Here is a 17,611-nt window from a genome sequence, read left to right as displayed (position 1 = left end):
CTCTGTCACCCAGGCTGGAGTGCAGTGGCGCAATCTCGGCTCACTACAACCTCTGCCTCCTGGGTTCAAGTGATTCATGTGCCTCAGCTTCCTGAGTAGCTGCGATTACAGGCGCGCGCCACCACGTCCGGCTAATTTTTGTATTTTTAGTAGAGACGGGATTTCACCATGTTGTCCAGGCTGGTCTCGAACTCCTGACCTCAAGTGATCCGTCCGCCTCTGCCTCCCATAGTGCTGGGATTACAGGCGTAAGCCACCATGCCCAGCTGAAAGTTTATAGTATTTTACAGAGAACATACTCTTTTATACATGTAAGTTGGAAAATAAGGAAGGTGACTTTATGGCATGCCTGTCTTCTCAGAAAACTATGAATAGTTGAGCTCTTGCCCTAAGATATAACATGAAGGGCTCTATCACTTCTTGTGCTTCTGATCTGTGAGTGATTCTACTTAAAGCACCCGAATATGGAAGTTAACTTTGCAGTGGTGCTGTTTCTTGCTTTGTCTTTTGGATGGCATGACATAATTCTGTTGGACAGAGTCGAATAGTATTTTAGGAAATTCTTGCATTAGAAGTAAAATTTGATAATACTTCCCTCCATTCATATATAAATCTTGAGCATCATATGAATAAAGCCTAAATTCCTACGGTGGTTTGTGTATGTCCAAGATAAAATTAATAATTTTAAAAAAGGGCCAGGCATGGTGGCTTATGCCTGTAATCTCAGCACTTTGGGAGGCTGAGGTGGGCAGATCACCTGAGGTCAGGAGTTCAAGACCAGCCTGGCCAACATGGTGATACCCTGTCTCTACTAAAAATACAAAAATTAGCCAGGCGTGGTGGCAGGCACCTGTAATCCCAGCTACTCGGAAGGCTGAGGCACGAGGATTGCTTGAAACTAGGAGGCGGAGGCTGCAGTGAGCCGAAATCGCACCATTCCACTCCAGCCTGGGTGACAGAGTGAGACTGTCTCAATAATGATAATAATAATAATAATAATAATAATAATAATAAAGATTTCCTTTCCACACCTAGAGGCGTGGGACATCTTTGCCATTTATAGGCAATGTGATCTTACTTTTAGTTGTATATCTGCCTTAGAGAGATAGTGACACATGGACTACCAAAATGATTCTGTTTTTTTTTTTTTTTTTTTTTTTTGAGACAGAATCTCACCCTGTCACCCAGGCTGGAGTGCAGTGTGTCGCGACCTTGGCTCACTGCAGCCTCCACCTCCCGGGCTGAAGCAATTCTCCCTCCTCAGCCTCCTGAGTAGCTGGGATTACAGGTGTGCGCCACCACGCCTGGATAATTTTTGTATTTTTAATAGAGTTGGGGTTTCACCATGTTGCCCAGGCTGGTCTTCAACTCCTGACCTCAAGTGATGCGCCCACCTCGGCCTCCCAAAAGTGCTGGGACTACAGGTGCGAGCCACCGTGCCCGGCCCAGTTACTGTTTATTATCCTATTATTATTGCTTATAAAATTAAAATTATGTTTATATTATTTATATATGAAATATATTTAAAATGCCAGGATAAGCTACTTTTTTGGTATAGGAGCATTAATGTGTTGGAATATGAGGAGAATACTTAATAATGAATGTCATTTTAGACATTTTTTTTTCAAGATTCCACTCCGCTGGTCCCTTCAGAAGAACCAAATGAGGACCCTGAAACCGAGGTGAAAATCGAAGGTTAGTTGCCCAAAGCCCCATTGCCAAGTATGGTTTTCATTCTTTCTAACAGGATTAATTGCAGGGGGGATGGCAGAGCTCAGTGGCTCAAGCCTGTAATCCCAGCACCTTGGGAGGCCAAGGCAGGTGTATTGCTTGAGCCCAGGAGTTTGAGACCAGCCTGGGAAACATGGCGAAACCCTGTCTCTACTAAAAATACAAAATTAGCCAGGCGTGGTGGTGCATGTCTGTATTTCCAGCTACTTGGGAGGCTGAGACAGGAGGATCGCTTGAACCTGAGAGGCGGAGGTTGTAGTGAGCTGAGATCTCACCACCGTACTCCAGCCTGGGTGACAGAGCGAGATTCCATCTAAAAAAAAAAAAAAATTGTGGGGAAGAGATTGAAATCTCTAATGTAGTATAATGTGTATATATAATAGAGCAGCCATTCCCATTAGGGCCCAATGCTTTGAGGTGTTGTAGACAACATAATTAGCTGTGCAAAAAAAAAATTAGAAAGAAAAGAAAAATAATAACTAGGCATGATAGTGCATGCTTGTATTCCCAGCACTTTGTGAGGCCAAGGCAAGAGGATCATTTGAACCCTGGAGTTCTAGATCAGACTGGGCAACATAGTGAGACTATCTCTGCAAAAAGTAAACATTAAGAAAAAGTTAGGCAAGGCACGGTGGTTCACGCCTGTAATCCCAGCATTTTGGGAGGCTGAGGTGGGCAGATCTCTTGATCCCAGGTGTTTGAGACCGAACTGGGCATAGCGAAACCCTGTCTCTACTAAAAATACAAAAAGTTAGCAGGGCATGGTGGCACACACCTGTAGTCCCAGCTATTCGGGAGACTGAGGTGGGCCAATCACCTGAGTCCAGGGAAGTCGAGGCTGCAGTGAGCCGTAATTGTGCCACAATACTCCAGCCTGGGTGATGGGAGTGAGATCCTGCCTCGAAACAAACTAACAAAAATATCAGCCATGCATGGTGGCATGCATCTGTAGTCTCAGCTACTTGGGAGGCTGAGGTGGGAGGATCACTTGAGCCCAGGATTTTGAGGCTGCAGTGAGCTGTGATTATGCCCCTGCATTCCAGCATGGTCAACAGAGCAAGACTCCATCTCTAAAAATACAAATTAAAAAAAAATTTTTTTAAGTCTTGCACGTTAGCACTGACCCACAACTGGGCCTCAACTGTGCTGTGTTCACGTGAGGAAAGAATGAAGGGTCGAGGGTACATAAGGGGGGAGAATGGAAAGAAAAGGACGATTCACTCAGACATAGCCCCTTTGCTACTGGAGTGGACAGATAAATATCAAAGGTAACTCCTCAGGCCTGCAGCCGGTGAACTCAGTTGAAGTGCAAGTATCTAAAGGAAGTGAAGTTGAAAGTGTGATTTAAGGCTGGCGTGGTGGGTGGCTCACACCTGTAATCCCAGCACTTTGGGAGACCCAGGTGGGTGAATCCCTTGAGGCCAGGAGTTCAAGACCAGCCTGGCCAACATGGCGAAACTCTGTCTCTACTAAAAATACAAAAATTAGAGCCGGGCGTGGTGGCTCACGCCTGTAATCCCAGCACTTTGGGAGGCCCAGGCAGGTGAATCACTTGAGGTCAGGAGTTCTCAACCAGCATGACCAACATGGTGAAACTCCGTCTCTACTAAAAAAAAAATACAATTATTAGCTGGCTATGGTGGTGGGTGTCTGTAATCCCAGCTACTCAGGAGGCTGAGGCACGAGAATCACTTGAACCTGGGAGGCAAAGGTTGCAGTGAGCCGAGATTGCACCACTGCACTCCAGCCTGGGTGATAGACTCAGTCTCAAAAAAAAAAAAAAAAAAAAAAAATTAGCCAGGCATGATGGTGCATGTCTGTGGTCCCAGCTACTCACAAGGCTGAGGTGGGAGGATCACTTGACCGTGGGAGGTCGAGGATGCAGTGAGCTAGGATCACACCACTGCACTCCAGCCTGAATGACAGAGTAAGAACCTGTCTCAAAAAAAAAAACAAAGAAAAAAAAATTCAGTCTGGGCTTCTGATCAAAGCAGCACTTAGACATATTTAAAGGAGAATTGGTCTTATTCTTGGTAAATTCTAAACTTCAACTTCTGTTTTAAGGAAACACAAATTCATCCAGTGTTACAAATTCTGCAGCAGGTGTTGAAGATCTTAACATCGTTCAAGTGACTGTTCCAGGTATGGACTAATGTTACATTTTTCCTTTTGTCTTAATTATTTTTTGACATAGGGTGGTCTCTTGGACCTGTCATTTTTCACTTAGTTCACCCTGATAGCTAAGAAATGACATTTCAGGAATATAAAATATTCTGCAAGTTGCTACACAACACGCATCTTGCTCATATCAGACATTATTAATCGGATATTTTGCTTCTCCTGGCCAAGCCCAGGCATTACCTGGAAAATGCATCTCAGAGCAGGCAGCACGGAGCACCAGCTATGGTTGAATTGGAATTGGCCACAGAGGTGAAATGTTTTGTTGCTCATCATTAATAATCTTCTGGCCGGGCACGGTGGCTTACGCCTGTAATCCCAGCACTTTGGGAGGCTAAGACAGGCAGATCACGAGGTCAGGAGATTGAGACCATCCTGGATAACACGGTGAAACCCTGTCTCTATTAAAAATACAAAAAAATTAGCCGGGCGTGGTGGCGAGCACCTGTAGTCCCAGCTACTCGGGAGGCTGAGGCTGAAGAATGGCGTGAACCTGGGAGGCGGAGCTTGCAGTGAGCGGAGATCACACCACTGCACTCCAGCCTGGGCGACAGAGCGAGACTCTGTCTCAAAAAAATAAATAATAATAATAATAATCTTCTTTTCTGAATATGTGTATGTAAAATATATCTGGAAAGATACAAGAGAATCTAATTACATAGTTCCTCCAGGGAAGGAAACTGACCACTGAGATAGGGATAGGAGAGAGACGTTTGAGATGTTTCTGTATATTACTCCTCTTGAATGTTGAGCCATGTGATTGCTTTAGTTATTCAAAAGTAAATAAGGTTTTAAAGTGTTGAAAAATATCTAAAAAATAAAAACAACAACAAAAAAGGACCAGGCATGGTGGCATGTGCCTGTAATCTCAGCACTTTGGGAAGCTGAGGCAGGAGGATCACTTGAGCCCAGGAGTTTGAGACCAGCCTGCACAGCACAGTGAGACTCTGTCTCTAAAAAACAAAAAGAAAAGAAAAACAGACCGGGTGTGGTGGCTCACACCTGTAATCCCAGCACTTTGGGAGGCTGAGGCAGGTGGATCACCTGAGGTCAGGAGTTCGAGACCAGCCTGGCCAACATGGTGAAACCCCATCTTTACTAAAAATACAAAAATCAGCTGGGTGTGGTGGCGGGTGCCTGTAAATCCCAGCTACTTGGGAGGCTGAGGCAGGAGAATTGCTTGAACCCAGGAGGGGTGCAGTGAATTACTTGAACCCAGGAGTTTGCAGTGAGCCAAGATTGTACCATTGTACTCCAGCCTGGGTGACAAGAGCAAAACTCAGCCTCAAAACAAAACAAAACAAAAAAAGAAAAGAAAAAAAAGAAAGAAAATAAAAATATACCTTACCTTCTAATCCTAGTACCTCTTATTCCTTTTACTTGTCATATTTCATTGGCTAAGATTTCTATTTTAAGGCTGAAAAGTGGTGGTGGAAGTAAACATCCTTGTCTTTTTTTTTTTTTTTTTTTTTTTTGAGACGGAGTCTCACTCTGTCACCCAGGCTGGAGCGCAGTGGCGCTATCTCGGCTCACTGCAAGCTCCGCCTCCTGTGTTCACGCCATTCTCCTGCCTCAGCCTCCCGAGTAGCTGGGACTACAGGCGCCTGCCACCATGCCCGGCTAAATTTTTGTATTTTTAGTAGAAACAGGGTTTCACCGTGTTAGCCAGGATGGTCTCGATCTCCTGACCTCGTGATCCACCGGCCTCGGCCTCCCAAAGTGCTGGGATTGCAGGCGTGAGCCACCGCGCCTGGCCCTAAACATCCTTGTCTTGTATGATATTGAAAATATTCCTTAAAAGTAGTATGTAGTATGTTTATATAGGGTTATAATTTGGAAAATTCTCTATTGTCTGTAATGGCTTCCATTTCCAAATTTCCAAGATGCTTAATTATTGCTAAAAGTAAACTGAATAACAATCCAGGTAAAGCACTTTCTCGGGTGCTAACAGTCATTTCTCCCAACAGCTTTCTTGGGAGAAAATACATTAATAACCTTGGTTTGTTTATTTGTTTAATTATTTTAGATAATGAGAAGGAAAGATTATCAAGCATTGAAAAGATTAAACAGCTAAGAGAACAAGTTAATGACCTCTTTAGCCGAAAATTTGGTAAGTTTTTATATCTTTTTATATCCAGAATTCATATACCTAAAATACTTCTTTTTAAAAGAATACTTGGCCAGGTGCATTGGCTCATACCTGTAATCCCAGCACTTTAGGAGGCTAAGGCTAGAGAATCACTTGAGCCCAGGAGTTTGAGACCAGCCTGGGCAGCAAAGTGACACCCCAGGTCTACAAAAGGAAAAAAAAAAAACTTTATCTTATAAGAAATTGATCTTGGCTGGGCGCAGTGGTTCACACTTTTAATCCCAGCACTTTGGGAGGCCAAGGTGGGTGGATCACTTGAGGCCAGGAGTTCAAGTCCAGCCTGGCCAACATGGCAAAACCCCATCTCTACTAAAAATACAAAAAATTAGCCGGGTGTGGTGGTGTACGCCTGTAATCCCAGCTACTCAGGAGGCTGAGGCACGAGAATCGCTTGTAACTGGGAGGCAGAGGTTGCAGTGAGCTTAGATCGCGCTATTGCACTCCAGCCTGGGTGACAGAGCGAGACCCTGTCTCAAATAAAAAAAAAAAAAGAAAGAAATTGATCTTTTTGTGAAAGAGCTATGATAAAAATTAGTCAATATGTCTTTTTACAGAAGAGCTTTTGCATGGTAGCACTGACTAATTACGATAATAATAATAATAGCTATCTTTGTTTTACTGAGTGCTTACCTTGTGTATTATTTTGTGTGCTCAACATGTGTTTGATCATTTAATCCTCACATAAAACCTTTCAGGTAGGCGCCATGATAACCCTGTGTAATGGATGGAGAAACTGAGTTTGCCTACTACCCATGCTAATTCCAAACTTTTAAAATTATATTCACACATCATAGTAGCACTGGAAAATAAAATGACTGATCATAAGTATTGTCATTTGATGCTTCTAAATCCTGACATTAAAGATAAATCCTGGTTTAGGAAACGTAAGGAACAAACTCAGCTAGTTTTATTTGTGTTGTTGTTTTTTTAATTTGTTGTTTTGTTTTGTGTTGTTTTGTTTTGAGGCAGGGTCTCGCTCTGTCTCTCAGGCTGGAGTGCAGTGGGGCGATCTCGGCTCACTGCAACTTCTGCCTCCTGGGTCCCTCCCATGTGGCTGGGATTACAGGCATGCGCCACCACGCCCAGCTAATTTTTGTATTTTTAGTAGAGACAGGGTTTCACCATGTTAGCCAGGCTGGTCTCGAACTCCTGGCCTCAAGTGATTCACCCGCCTCAGTCTCCCAGAGGGCTGGGATTACAGGTGTGAGCCACCGTGCCCAGCCAAACTCAGCTGGTTTTATGCTGCTCATCCCGTCACAGGTGAAGCAATTGGCGTGGATTTCCCTGTGAAAGTTCCCTACAGGAAGATCACATTCAACCCTGGCTGTGTGGTGATTGATGGCATGCCCCCGGGGGTGGTATTCAAGGCCCCCGGCTATCTGGAAATCAGTTCCATGAGGAGGATCTTGGAGGCAGCTGAGTTTATAAAATTCACAGTCATCAGGTAAGTGAGTCAAGAGAAGGAATCTGGAGACTCTGACTTGCCCGAGGTGGGCATGTGGCTGCCCAGGAATGTCTGTCCCATGACTTGGGCTGGGGGTTTGTTCCCGCAGCTGACCGCTGGGCCATGCTGCCTCTCACACTGACTTCATCATCTTCTGCTTCCTTGAGATGTGTCCATGTCCCTGTTCCTCAGTGATCATGGGCAGCCCGTCCCAGTTTTAGCTCACACAGCACCTAGCATAGAGTTAACACTCCGCAAAAGTTTGTCCAATAAAACTAAGTGGGGCCGGGCGCAGTGGCTCACGCCTGTAATCCCAGCACTTTGGGAGGCTGTGGCGGGCCAGATTGCCTGAGGTCAGGAGTATGAGGCAAGCCTGGCCAACATGGTGAAACCCCGTTGCTACTGAAAATACAAACATTAGTCGGGTGTGGTGGCGTGCACCTCTAATACCAGCTACTCAGGAGGCTGAGGCGTGAGAATCACTTGACCTGGGAGGTGGAGGTTGCAGTGACCTGAGATGGCACCACTGCACTCCAGCCTGGGCAGCAGAATGAGACTCCATCTCAAAACATAAATAAATAGGCCGGGCATGGTGGCTCAGGCCTGTAATCCCAGCATTTTAGGAGGCCGAGGCAGGTGGATCATTTGAGGTCAGGAGTTTGAGACCAGCCTGGCCAACATGGTGAAACTCCATCTCTACTAAAAATAAACATTAGCTGGGTGTAGTGGTACGTGCCTGTAATCCCAGCTACTCAGGAGAATCACTTGAACCTGGAATGCGGAGGTTGCAGTGAGCCCAGATGACACCACTGCACTCCAGCCTGGCGATGGAGTGAGACTCTGTCTCAAAAAAAACAAAAACAAAAGGCTCAACGTAGTGGCTCATGCCTGTAATGCCAGCACTTTGGGAGGCCAAGGTAGGTAGATCTCCTGATGTCAGGAGTGCAAGAGTAGCCTGGCCAACATGGTGAAACTAAAAATACAAAAAATTAGCTGGGCGTGGTGGTGGGCACCTGTAATCCCAGCTACTCAGGCGGCTGAGGCAGGAGAATGGCTTGAACCCAGGAGGCGGAGGTTGCGCTAAGCCGAGATCGCACCACTGCACTCCAGCCTGGGTGACGCAGCGAGACTCTTGTCTCAAAAAAAACAAAAACAAACAAATAAATAAATATTCTTCTGTAAAAAAATAAATAAGTAAAAATTAAAAAAAAATAAAACTTAGTGGGCAAAAGAGGAAACGTGAGCTTGTCGCATTTATCAATGTGTCTTTCTCTTCAGGCCGCTTCCAGGGCTTGAGCTCAGTAATGGTGAGTATTCTACAGGTGAGAAGAACGTTCCGGCAATGTTGGGCCATGGGAAGTGTCTTGGTGGGCGCTCACCACGGGGTTTTTGCTTCCGTGAGCCTGGGACCCAAGTATGCAGCCTTCGATGCATGCTTTATTTTTCCTGCATGTGATAAAGTTAGATAACTCTGTTACTTGAGTTTGATTAACCAGTCCGAAGGAGCATGATCTATATCACACCATGAGTGTGAAGTGTGATGTGGCACACTCTTTTTTTTTTTTTGGAGACGGAGTCTCGCTCTGTCACCCAGGCTAGAGTGCAATGGCACAATCTCGGCTCACCACAACCTCCGCCTCCCAGGTTCAAGTGATTCTCCTGCCTCAGCCTCCCGAGTAGCTGGGACTATAGGCATGTGCCACCACTCCTGGCTAATTTTTGTATTTTTAGTAGAGATGGGGTTTTGCCATGTTGGCCAGGCTGGTCTCGAACTTCTGACCTCAAGGGATCCGCCCGCCTCCACCTTCCAAAGTGCTGGGATTACGGGCATGAGCCACCACGCATGGCTGATGTGGCACACTATTCAAGTGTGCTTTGTGGTGGGGGCTCCCCTGAGGCCACCCGCACAGCTGCACTCAGGATCACAGTACCGATCTCCTCTGTGTTAGTTGGTAAATAGTGCCTGCCTGGCCATGCAGTCCCACCCTAGTACCCTCCGACCGTGGCTTGACCTCCCTACAGTGCTGAAGCAAAAGGGGTTCCACCTGGCACAGCAGAGGCCCCTAGAACCCTTCCAGTGCTGAGACTAGCATCTGTTCTTTCTTTTTTCTTTTTTTTTTTTTTTTGAGACAGAGTCTCGCTTTGTCACCCAGGCTGGAGTGCAGTGGCAAGATCTCGGCTCACTGCAACCTCCACCTCCCGGGTTCAAGCGATTCTCTGCCTCAGCCTTCCGATTAGCTGGGATTACAGGTGCGTGCTGCCACATCCAGCTACTTTTTGTATTTTTTAGTAGAGACAGGGTTTAGCCATGTTGGCCAGGCTGGTCTCAAACTCGTGACCTCAAGTGATCCACCTGCCTTGGTCTCCCAAACTGCTGGGATTACAGATGTAAGCCACTGCACCTGGCTCAGCATGTGTTCTGATTGAGCAATGCCCAGGCACTCTGCTTCTGAAATATTCTCTTTTTTTTCCCCTTCAACTTTTATTTTAAGTTCTAGGGTCCATGTGCAGGATGTGCAGGTTTGTTACATAGGTAAACGTGTAGCCATGGTGATTTGCTGCACCTATCAACCCATCACCTAGGTATTAAGCCCAGCATGCATTAGCTATTCTTCCTGATGTTCTCCCTCCCTCTACCCGCCCCCACCCTGTTAAATATTCTTAATGTCTTCCCCGGAGCCCTTGCAAGTGAGTCAGTATCCTGTCAAGTAGAATACGGAGAGGTGTTCTCACGAGCATGAGTCACCAGGGAACCTCCTAATGTAACATTTGAAAACCAAAGTAGGCTGGGCGCGGTGACTCACACCTGTAATCCCAGCACTTTGGGAGGCCGAGGCGGGCAGATCATGAGGTCAGGAGATGGAGACCCTTCTGTACAACGTGGTGAAACTCCGTCTCTACTAGAAATACAAAAATTAGCCGGGCATGGTGGCGCGTGCCTGTAATCCCAGCTACTCGGGAGGCTGAGGCAGGAAAATCACTTGAACCAGGGAGTCGGGGGTTGCAGTGAGCCGAGATCGTGCCACTGCACTCCAGTTTGGTGACAGAGCAAGACTCTGTCTCAAAAAAAAAAAAAAAAGAAAAAAGAAAAAACCAAAGTATCCTATTAAAATGCTCCATTTTTATTCCCAAACGCATCTGATTGCTAAATGATTTTTTGATCTTTTATAATATCTTTATTTATTTATTTTATTATTATTGGGGTTTTTTAGAGACAAGGTCTCACTCTGTCACCCAGGCTGGAGTGCAGTGGCGTGATCATAGCTCACTGCAGCCTGGAACTCCTGCCCTCAGGTGATTCTCCCACCTTCACCTCCCGAGTAGCTGGGACAGCACTGCCATGCCCAGATAATTTTTTTTTTTTTTTGTAGAGACAGGGTCTCACTATGTTTCCCAGGCTGGCCTTGAGCTTCTGGCTTCAAGCGATCCTCCTGCCTCGGCCTCCCAAAGTGCTGGGATTATAGGCATGAGCCGCTGTACATGGCCTACATTTTCTTAAGGTGCACTTTTATGTGTGTGTACTCTGGAAATACCTTGATTACCTGCAGGGTGGCCAGGTTCTTTAAATCTAAAACACTAGCCCCTGTACACTCGAACACACTTATATGAATGAGTTTTGTGTGGTTCTGTGGCCGTCACCCTTGTCATTTGAGACTCACAGTAGGTAAAAATCATATGCCTTTCTGTGCTCATTCCCATCTCTGTTATTTCAAAGTTTTCTTGGGAATCAAATGAGAAAATATATTAAAGTGCTCACACCAATAATCCCAGGACTTTTGGAGGCCAAGGCAAGAGGATTGCTTGAGGCCAGGAGTTTGAGACCAGCCTGGGCAACATAGCAAGACCCCATCTCTACAAAAAATTTAAAAATTAGCTGGACACAGTGGCTCACACCTGTAGCCCCAGCTACTTGGCAGGCTAAAGCAGGAGGATCACTTAAACTCAGGAGTTTGAGACAGCAGAGAACCATAATTGCAATACTACACTCCAGCCTGGGTGACAGAACAAGACCCTGTCTCTAAAAAGAAAATGCAAAAATATTATCAAATAATTCCTGTTTAAACTGGACATAACAAGCACAGCTACATGCTGAACCTCATCAAAGGTGTCTTTTGTTTGGCTCATGTACTTTTGAAAATAAGGATGAGGCCTGGCACGGTGGCTCCTATAATCCCAGCACTTTGGGAGGCCAAGGCGGGTGGATCGCTTGAGCCTGGGGTTTCAGACCAGCCTGGGCAACAAGGTAAGACTCCAGCTCTACAAAAAAAAAAAAAAAGAAAAGAAAGAAAGAAAAGATAGCTTGGTGTGGTGGTGCATGCCTGTAGTCCCAGCAACTGGGAGCTGAAGTGGGAGGATCACCTGAGCCCAGGGAGTTCCAGGCTGCAGTGAGCCATTATCACCACAAACCAGGCACTCTTTCATAAAAGTCAATCTTCAGGTTTTCTTTAGAAGATCTGAAGATCTGGCTGGGTGCAGTGGCTCATGCCTGTAATCCCAGCACTTTGGGAGGCTGAGGTGGGCAGATCACCTGAGGTCAGGAGTTCGAGACCAGCCTGGACAACATGGTGAAATCTCATCTCTACTAAAAATACAAAAATTAGCTGGGCGTGGTGGCAGGCACCTGTCATAACAGCTACTCAGGAGGCTGAGGCAGAAGAATCGCTTGAACCCAGGAGGCAGAAGTTGCAGTGAGCCGAGATTGCGCCACTGCACTGCAGCCTGGGCGACAGAGCAAAACTCCGTCTCAACAACAACGACAACAAAAATTCAGTCTTCAGGTTTTCTTTAGAAAACTTGAAGATCTGGCCACAGCTGGCGTCCTGGCAGCGGTTTGCTGGAGTTGAGGGTCAGCCGTCCCTCTCTGCAGGGTGGGTCACCCTCCTGTTAACCACGCCCTGCCCCGCCCGCTTCCTCCCTCTCGTGCGTCATCAAGCATTTGCTGTTGTTTTCCTCATAGTAGTGATAAGAGAAAAGTGAAATATCTTTGTCTCCCTGTCTCTGTCAAAAGTGGGAAAACGAAAGATAGACCAGGAGGGCCGTGTGTTTCAAGAAAAGTGGGAGAGAGCGTATTTCTTCGTGGAAGTACAGAATATTCCAACATGTCTCATATGCAAACAAAGCATGTCTGTGTCCAAAGAATATAACCTAAGACGCCACTATCAAACCAACCACAGCAAGCATTATGACCAGTATACGGAAAGAATGCGTGACGAGAAGCTTCACGAGCTGAAAAAAGGGCTCAGGAAGTATCTCTTAGGCTCGTCAGACACCGGGTGTCCCGAGCAAAAACAAGTGTTTGCAAACCCAAGTCCAACCCAGAAATCCCCCGTGCAGCCTGTAGAGGACCTGGCTGGGAACTTATGGGAGAAGTTACGTGAAAAAATCAGGTCTTTTGTGGCATATTCTATCGCAATCGATGAGATCACGGATATAAATAATACCACCCAGTTGGCCATATTCATCCGTGGCGTCGATGAGAATTTCGATGTGTCCGAAGAACTTCTGGACACAGTGCCCATGACGGGTACAAAATCTGGAAACGAGATCTTTTCGCGTGTTGAGAAGAGCCTGAAAAAGTTCTGTATCGACTGGTCGAAATTAGTAAGCGTGGCCTCCACTGGCACCCCAGCGATGGTGGATGCCAATAACGGGCTTGTCACAAAACTGAAGTCCAGGGTGGCGACGTTCTGCAAGGGTGCGGAACTGAAGTCCATCTGTTGTATAATTCATCCGGAATCACTCTGTGCTCATAAGTTGAAGATGGACCACGTCATGGACGTGGTAGTGAAGTCCGTGAACTGGATATGCTCCCGGGGACTGAACCACAGCGAGTTCACAACCTTGCTCTATGAGCTGGACAGCCAGTATGGTAGCCTCCTGTACTACACGGAGATTAAGTGGCTCAGTCGCGGGCTGGTGCTAAAGAGATTTTTCGAATCCTTGGAAGAAATCGACTCCTTCATGTCATCCAGAGGGAAACCCCTGCCTCAACTGAGCTCCATAGATTGGATCCGAGACCTGGCCTTCTTGGTTGACATGACGATGCATCTGAACACTTTGAACATCTCTCTCCAAGGACACTCCCAAATCGTCACGCAGATGTATGACCTGATCCGGGCGTTCCTAGCAAAACTGTGCCTCTGGGAGACTCATTTGGCGAGGAATAATCTGGCTCACTTTCCCACCCTGAAATCGGTTTCCAGAAATGAAAGCGATGGCCTGAACTACATTCCCAAAATCGCGGAACTCAAGACCGAATTCCAGAAAAGGCTGTCTGATTTCAAACTCTATGAAAGCGAACTGACTGTGTTCAGCTCCCCGTTCTCCACGAAGATCGACAGTGTGCACGAGGAGCTCCAGATGGAGGTTATCGACCTGCAATGCAACACGGTCCTGAAGACGAAATACGACAAGGTGGGAATACCAGAATTCTACAAGTACCTCTGGGGTAGCTACCCGAAATACAAGCACCATTGTGCAAAGATTCTTTCCATGTTCGGGAGCACCTACATCTGCGAACAGCTGTTCTCCATTATGAAACTGAGCAAAACAAAATACTGCTCCCAGTTAAAGGATTCCCAGTGGGATTCTGTACTCCACATCGCAACGTGATGGAGAGAAAACTCCTGGCAGGGCCCTATGGTGGGAAAGACTGGAGTCTTCTAGCCCCAAGGGATTGGGAGATGACAAAATGAATTTTTTTTCTTTTTTGAGATGGAGTCTTGCTCTGTTGCCCAGGTTGGAGTGCAGTGGCGTGATCTCGGCTTACTGCAACTTCCAGCTCCCGGGTTCGAACGATTCTCCTGCCTCAGCCTCCCAAGCAGCTGGGACTACAGGCGTGCGCCACCATGCCCGGCTAATTTTTGTATTAGTAGAGATGAGGTTTCACCATGTTGGCCAGGCTGGTCTCCAACTCCTGACCTCAGGTGATCCACCCGCCTTGACCTCACAAAGTGCTGGGATTGCAGGCATGAACCACTGTGCCCAGCCGACAAAATGAGTTCTTAAACATTTTTTTTTTGCAGTTTTTTTTCCACTTTGAATCAGAAATATAATCTGCAGTATCATACTTGTTTATATTACATTGTATGCCTCACTATTCATTAAAAATCAAGAAAGGTTTATTGTATTATTGGTAGTTGACTTTTCTTATGCCTGGCTTGTTTCATTCATTCACATTACCTGCCTGCCACCCTGATAGGCACTGTAGTTGGCATCTTGAAGTTTAAATCAATCAACAGAGAAATAGGGAGAGAGACGTGTATATTTGCTTTTTGGTTTTGGGGGTTCTTTTTTTGAGACGGAGTCTCACTCTGTTACCCAGGCTGGAGTGCAATGGGGCGATCTGGGCTCACTGCAGCCTCTGCCTCCCGGGTTCAAGTGATTCCCCTGCCTCAGCCTCCCGAGTAGCCGGGGTTACAGGTGCCCACCACCACGCCCAGCTCATTTTTGTATTTTTAGTAAAGATAGGGTTTCACCATGTTGGCCAGGCTGGTCACAAACTCCTGACCTCAAGTGATCTGCCGGCCTTGGCCTCCCAAAGTGCTGGAATTACAGGCGTGAGCCACTGCACCCAGCCTGAGACATGTATATTTGTGGAGGAGTATATATGAACACACATTTATCCCCCGTTCCCGTCCGCGTGGTATCCCACATGGTCTAATATGTTTCCAAGTTTCAGGAGAAATAGTTGAAAACATACTGACATACAATAATCCTATGTTATCTGTCTCTGCCTTCACCTGGAACCAGAAAGGTCAGGTTTAAAATGGAAAAACCCAGAGCCAGAAAGGTCAGGTTTAAAATGGAAAACCCCAGAGCAAATAACATAGACTTTGTCTATAAAAGTTAGACAAAGTAAGTTAAGGTTTAGAGGGTTTTTTTTGTTTGTTTTTTACTATGAATAGTTACCGAAAAGTTGTGGCCAAGCATGTGGCTCACACCTGTAATCCCAGCACTTTGGGAGGCCAAGGTGGGTGGATCACTTGAGATCAGGAGTTCGAGACCAGCCTGGGTAACATGGTGAAACCCTGTCTCTACTAAAAACACAAAAATTTGCCGGATATGGTGGCACGTGCCTGTAATCGCAGCTACTCAGGAGGCTGAGGTAGGAGAATCAGTTGAACCCAGGAGACAGAGGTTGCAATGAGCCGAGATTGTGCCATTGCACTCCAGCCTGGGCGACAGAGTGAGACTTTGTCTCAAAAAAAAAAAAAAAGAAAAGTTGCAAAAAGAAAAATAGTATGGAAAATACTCACATGCCCTTTAGCCAGACTCTCAATTGTTAACATTTCACCCTTGTTTCATTATTGGATCACTTTGTCTCCCTACCCCCTTCCCTCCTTCTCCCTCTCACTCATATGTGTGTATGTGTATCTATAATCAGTACCTATGGTAAGTGTGTATAAGCAAATGTCTATGAGTATCTACAATATGTGTATAAATGGATGTGCATTTTTTTCCTGGACCGTTCAAGGGAAAGTTACATACATCATTTACCCCTAAATACTTCAGTGAGTATTTTCAGAGAACAGGGATATTCTCTTACACAATAACGTTTCCTTTACCAACTTCAGTAAATTGAACGTTGTTGCAATTATTTTATCCAGTTTACTGTTCATACTCTAGTTTTCTCTGTTGACCCAATAATATCTTTCCCTTTTTTATTTTTGGAAACAAGGAAATGGGCTCGCTCTGTCACCCAGGCTGGAGTGCAGTGGTGTGACCTTGGCTTACTGCAACCTCTGCTTCCTGGGTTCAAGTGATCCTCCCACCTCAGCCTTCCAAGTAGCTGGGACTACAGGTGCATGCTACCATGCCCAGCTAATTTTTGTGGAGTTTTTTTTTTTTTTTTTGTAGAGACAGGGTCTCCCTTTGTTGCCCAGGCTGGTCTCAAACTTCCAGGCTCAAGCGATCTACTCGCCTCAGCTTCCCAAAGTGATATCTTTCCCTTTATAGCATTTTTCTCCTGGCAGGTTGTCATTTGAAGGTGTGTGTGTGTGTGTGTGTAATCTCTATTAGTCACTGGAATTAGTGACACAAAATTGTGAATACTTTCCAGATTGGGGGAATTCACGTGACCAGCGTGGAGGAAGGCTGTGGATCTCCACCTAATGACCCACTCAGGAAGCAATGGAGAAAAGGACTTTGATAAAAATGACAGGGGGTGCAGGAGGGAGAGAGCAACCCCCAGGCCAGGAGCCCAGTTGGAGCCCAGGTGCCTATCCTTAGACACAGGGAAATGACCCCACTCCAGGCAGTTCCTGTCATTGACTTCAGGTACAGCTGGGTCTGGCAAGCTCAGCGCTCTTTTGGAGAAGGAATCCCAGATAGGCTGGTTTATAACGGGAGTTGGAGGGGAGTCCAGGTCTTGGTGGAAGTGAGCACTCGTTCACACCACATATCAGAGGTGTGGCCGAGCAGCAGGACCAGAGCAGCCCCCTTTCATAGACGGGAAGCTGAAGCTCAGAGTGGCTAAGTGGCTCGCTCCAGGTCACGCAGCCATTATAGGAGTTGTCAGGATTCAAACCAGGGTCCATGTGACTCCAGAGTCCATATGCTTCACTTTTTGTTTTTGAGATGGAGTGTCGCTCTGTCTCCCAGGCTGGAGTGCAGTGGTGTGATCTTGGCCCAATGCAACCTCCGCCTCTCGGGTTCTAGTGATTCTCGTGCCTCAGACTCCCGAGTAGCTGGGACTACAGGCATGCGCCACCACAACCGAATAATTTTTGTATTTTTTAGTAGAGACGGGGTTTCACCATGTTGGCCAGGCTGATCTTGAACCCCTGACCTCAAGTGATCCACCCGCCTTGGCCTCCCAAAGTGCTGGGATCACAGGCGTGAGCCACGACACCTGGCCCATGTGCTTCATTCCTAAGCAGCCACTGTGCCTGACATGGAGACCCAGCAGGTACCTGTCATGCAGCCTCTGCCCTCATCATCTGTCATGTGTGTGGCTCCCTGGTGGTCCACCAATCAGATGATAGGGAGGGGACAGTAGGGCTCAGCCTAGGCTGCCTCCTGTTGGCCGGACCATTCATGAAGCTGTTCTGCTTTGAATCAATTCCCAAGGCCCCAGGAATGTGTGTTGGGACCAGGATGACTTGAGA

The 17,611-nt window shown here is 46.5% G+C and overlaps 1 protein-coding gene across 16 annotated transcripts in view; it reads left to right on the top strand.

Moving 5' to 3' along the window:
* The window catches only part of LOC101127397 (general transcription factor II-I repeat domain-containing protein 2B), a 57,380-nt gene extending 42,749 nt beyond the window's left edge, over window positions 1-14,631 (top strand). For 7 of the 16 annotated variants that reach the window (XM_063708159.1, XM_063708160.1, XM_055392781.2 and 4 more), the window contains 6 exons: window positions 1,630-1,695; window positions 3,796-3,873; window positions 5,936-6,019; window positions 7,319-7,502; window positions 8,781-8,824; window positions 12,511-14,631. In XM_063708159.1, the coding sequence (XP_063564229.1) occupies window positions 1,630-1,695; window positions 3,796-3,873; window positions 5,936-6,019; window positions 7,319-7,502; window positions 8,781-8,824; window positions 12,511-14,114 (2,060 nt within the window). In that variant the 3' untranslated portion in view covers window positions 14,115-14,631. The remainder of the gene's footprint in view (window positions 1-1,629; window positions 1,696-3,795; window positions 3,874-5,935; window positions 6,020-7,318; window positions 7,503-8,780; window positions 8,825-12,510) is intronic. The other 9 variants (XM_063708161.1, XM_055392782.2, XM_055392787.2 and 6 more) reach the window with 4 other exon arrangements.
* Window positions 14,632-17,611: the final 2,980 nt, after the last annotated feature.

This window comes from Gorilla gorilla, chromosome 6 (genome assembly GCF_029281585.2).
Source record: "Gorilla gorilla gorilla isolate KB3781 chromosome 6, NHGRI_mGorGor1-v2.1_pri, whole genome shotgun sequence".
Lineage (NCBI taxonomy): Eukaryota > Metazoa > Chordata > Mammalia > Primates > Hominidae > Gorilla > Gorilla gorilla.
Note: the sequence above shows the minus strand (reverse complement) of the source record. Positions and strands in the feature narration are given on the sequence as shown.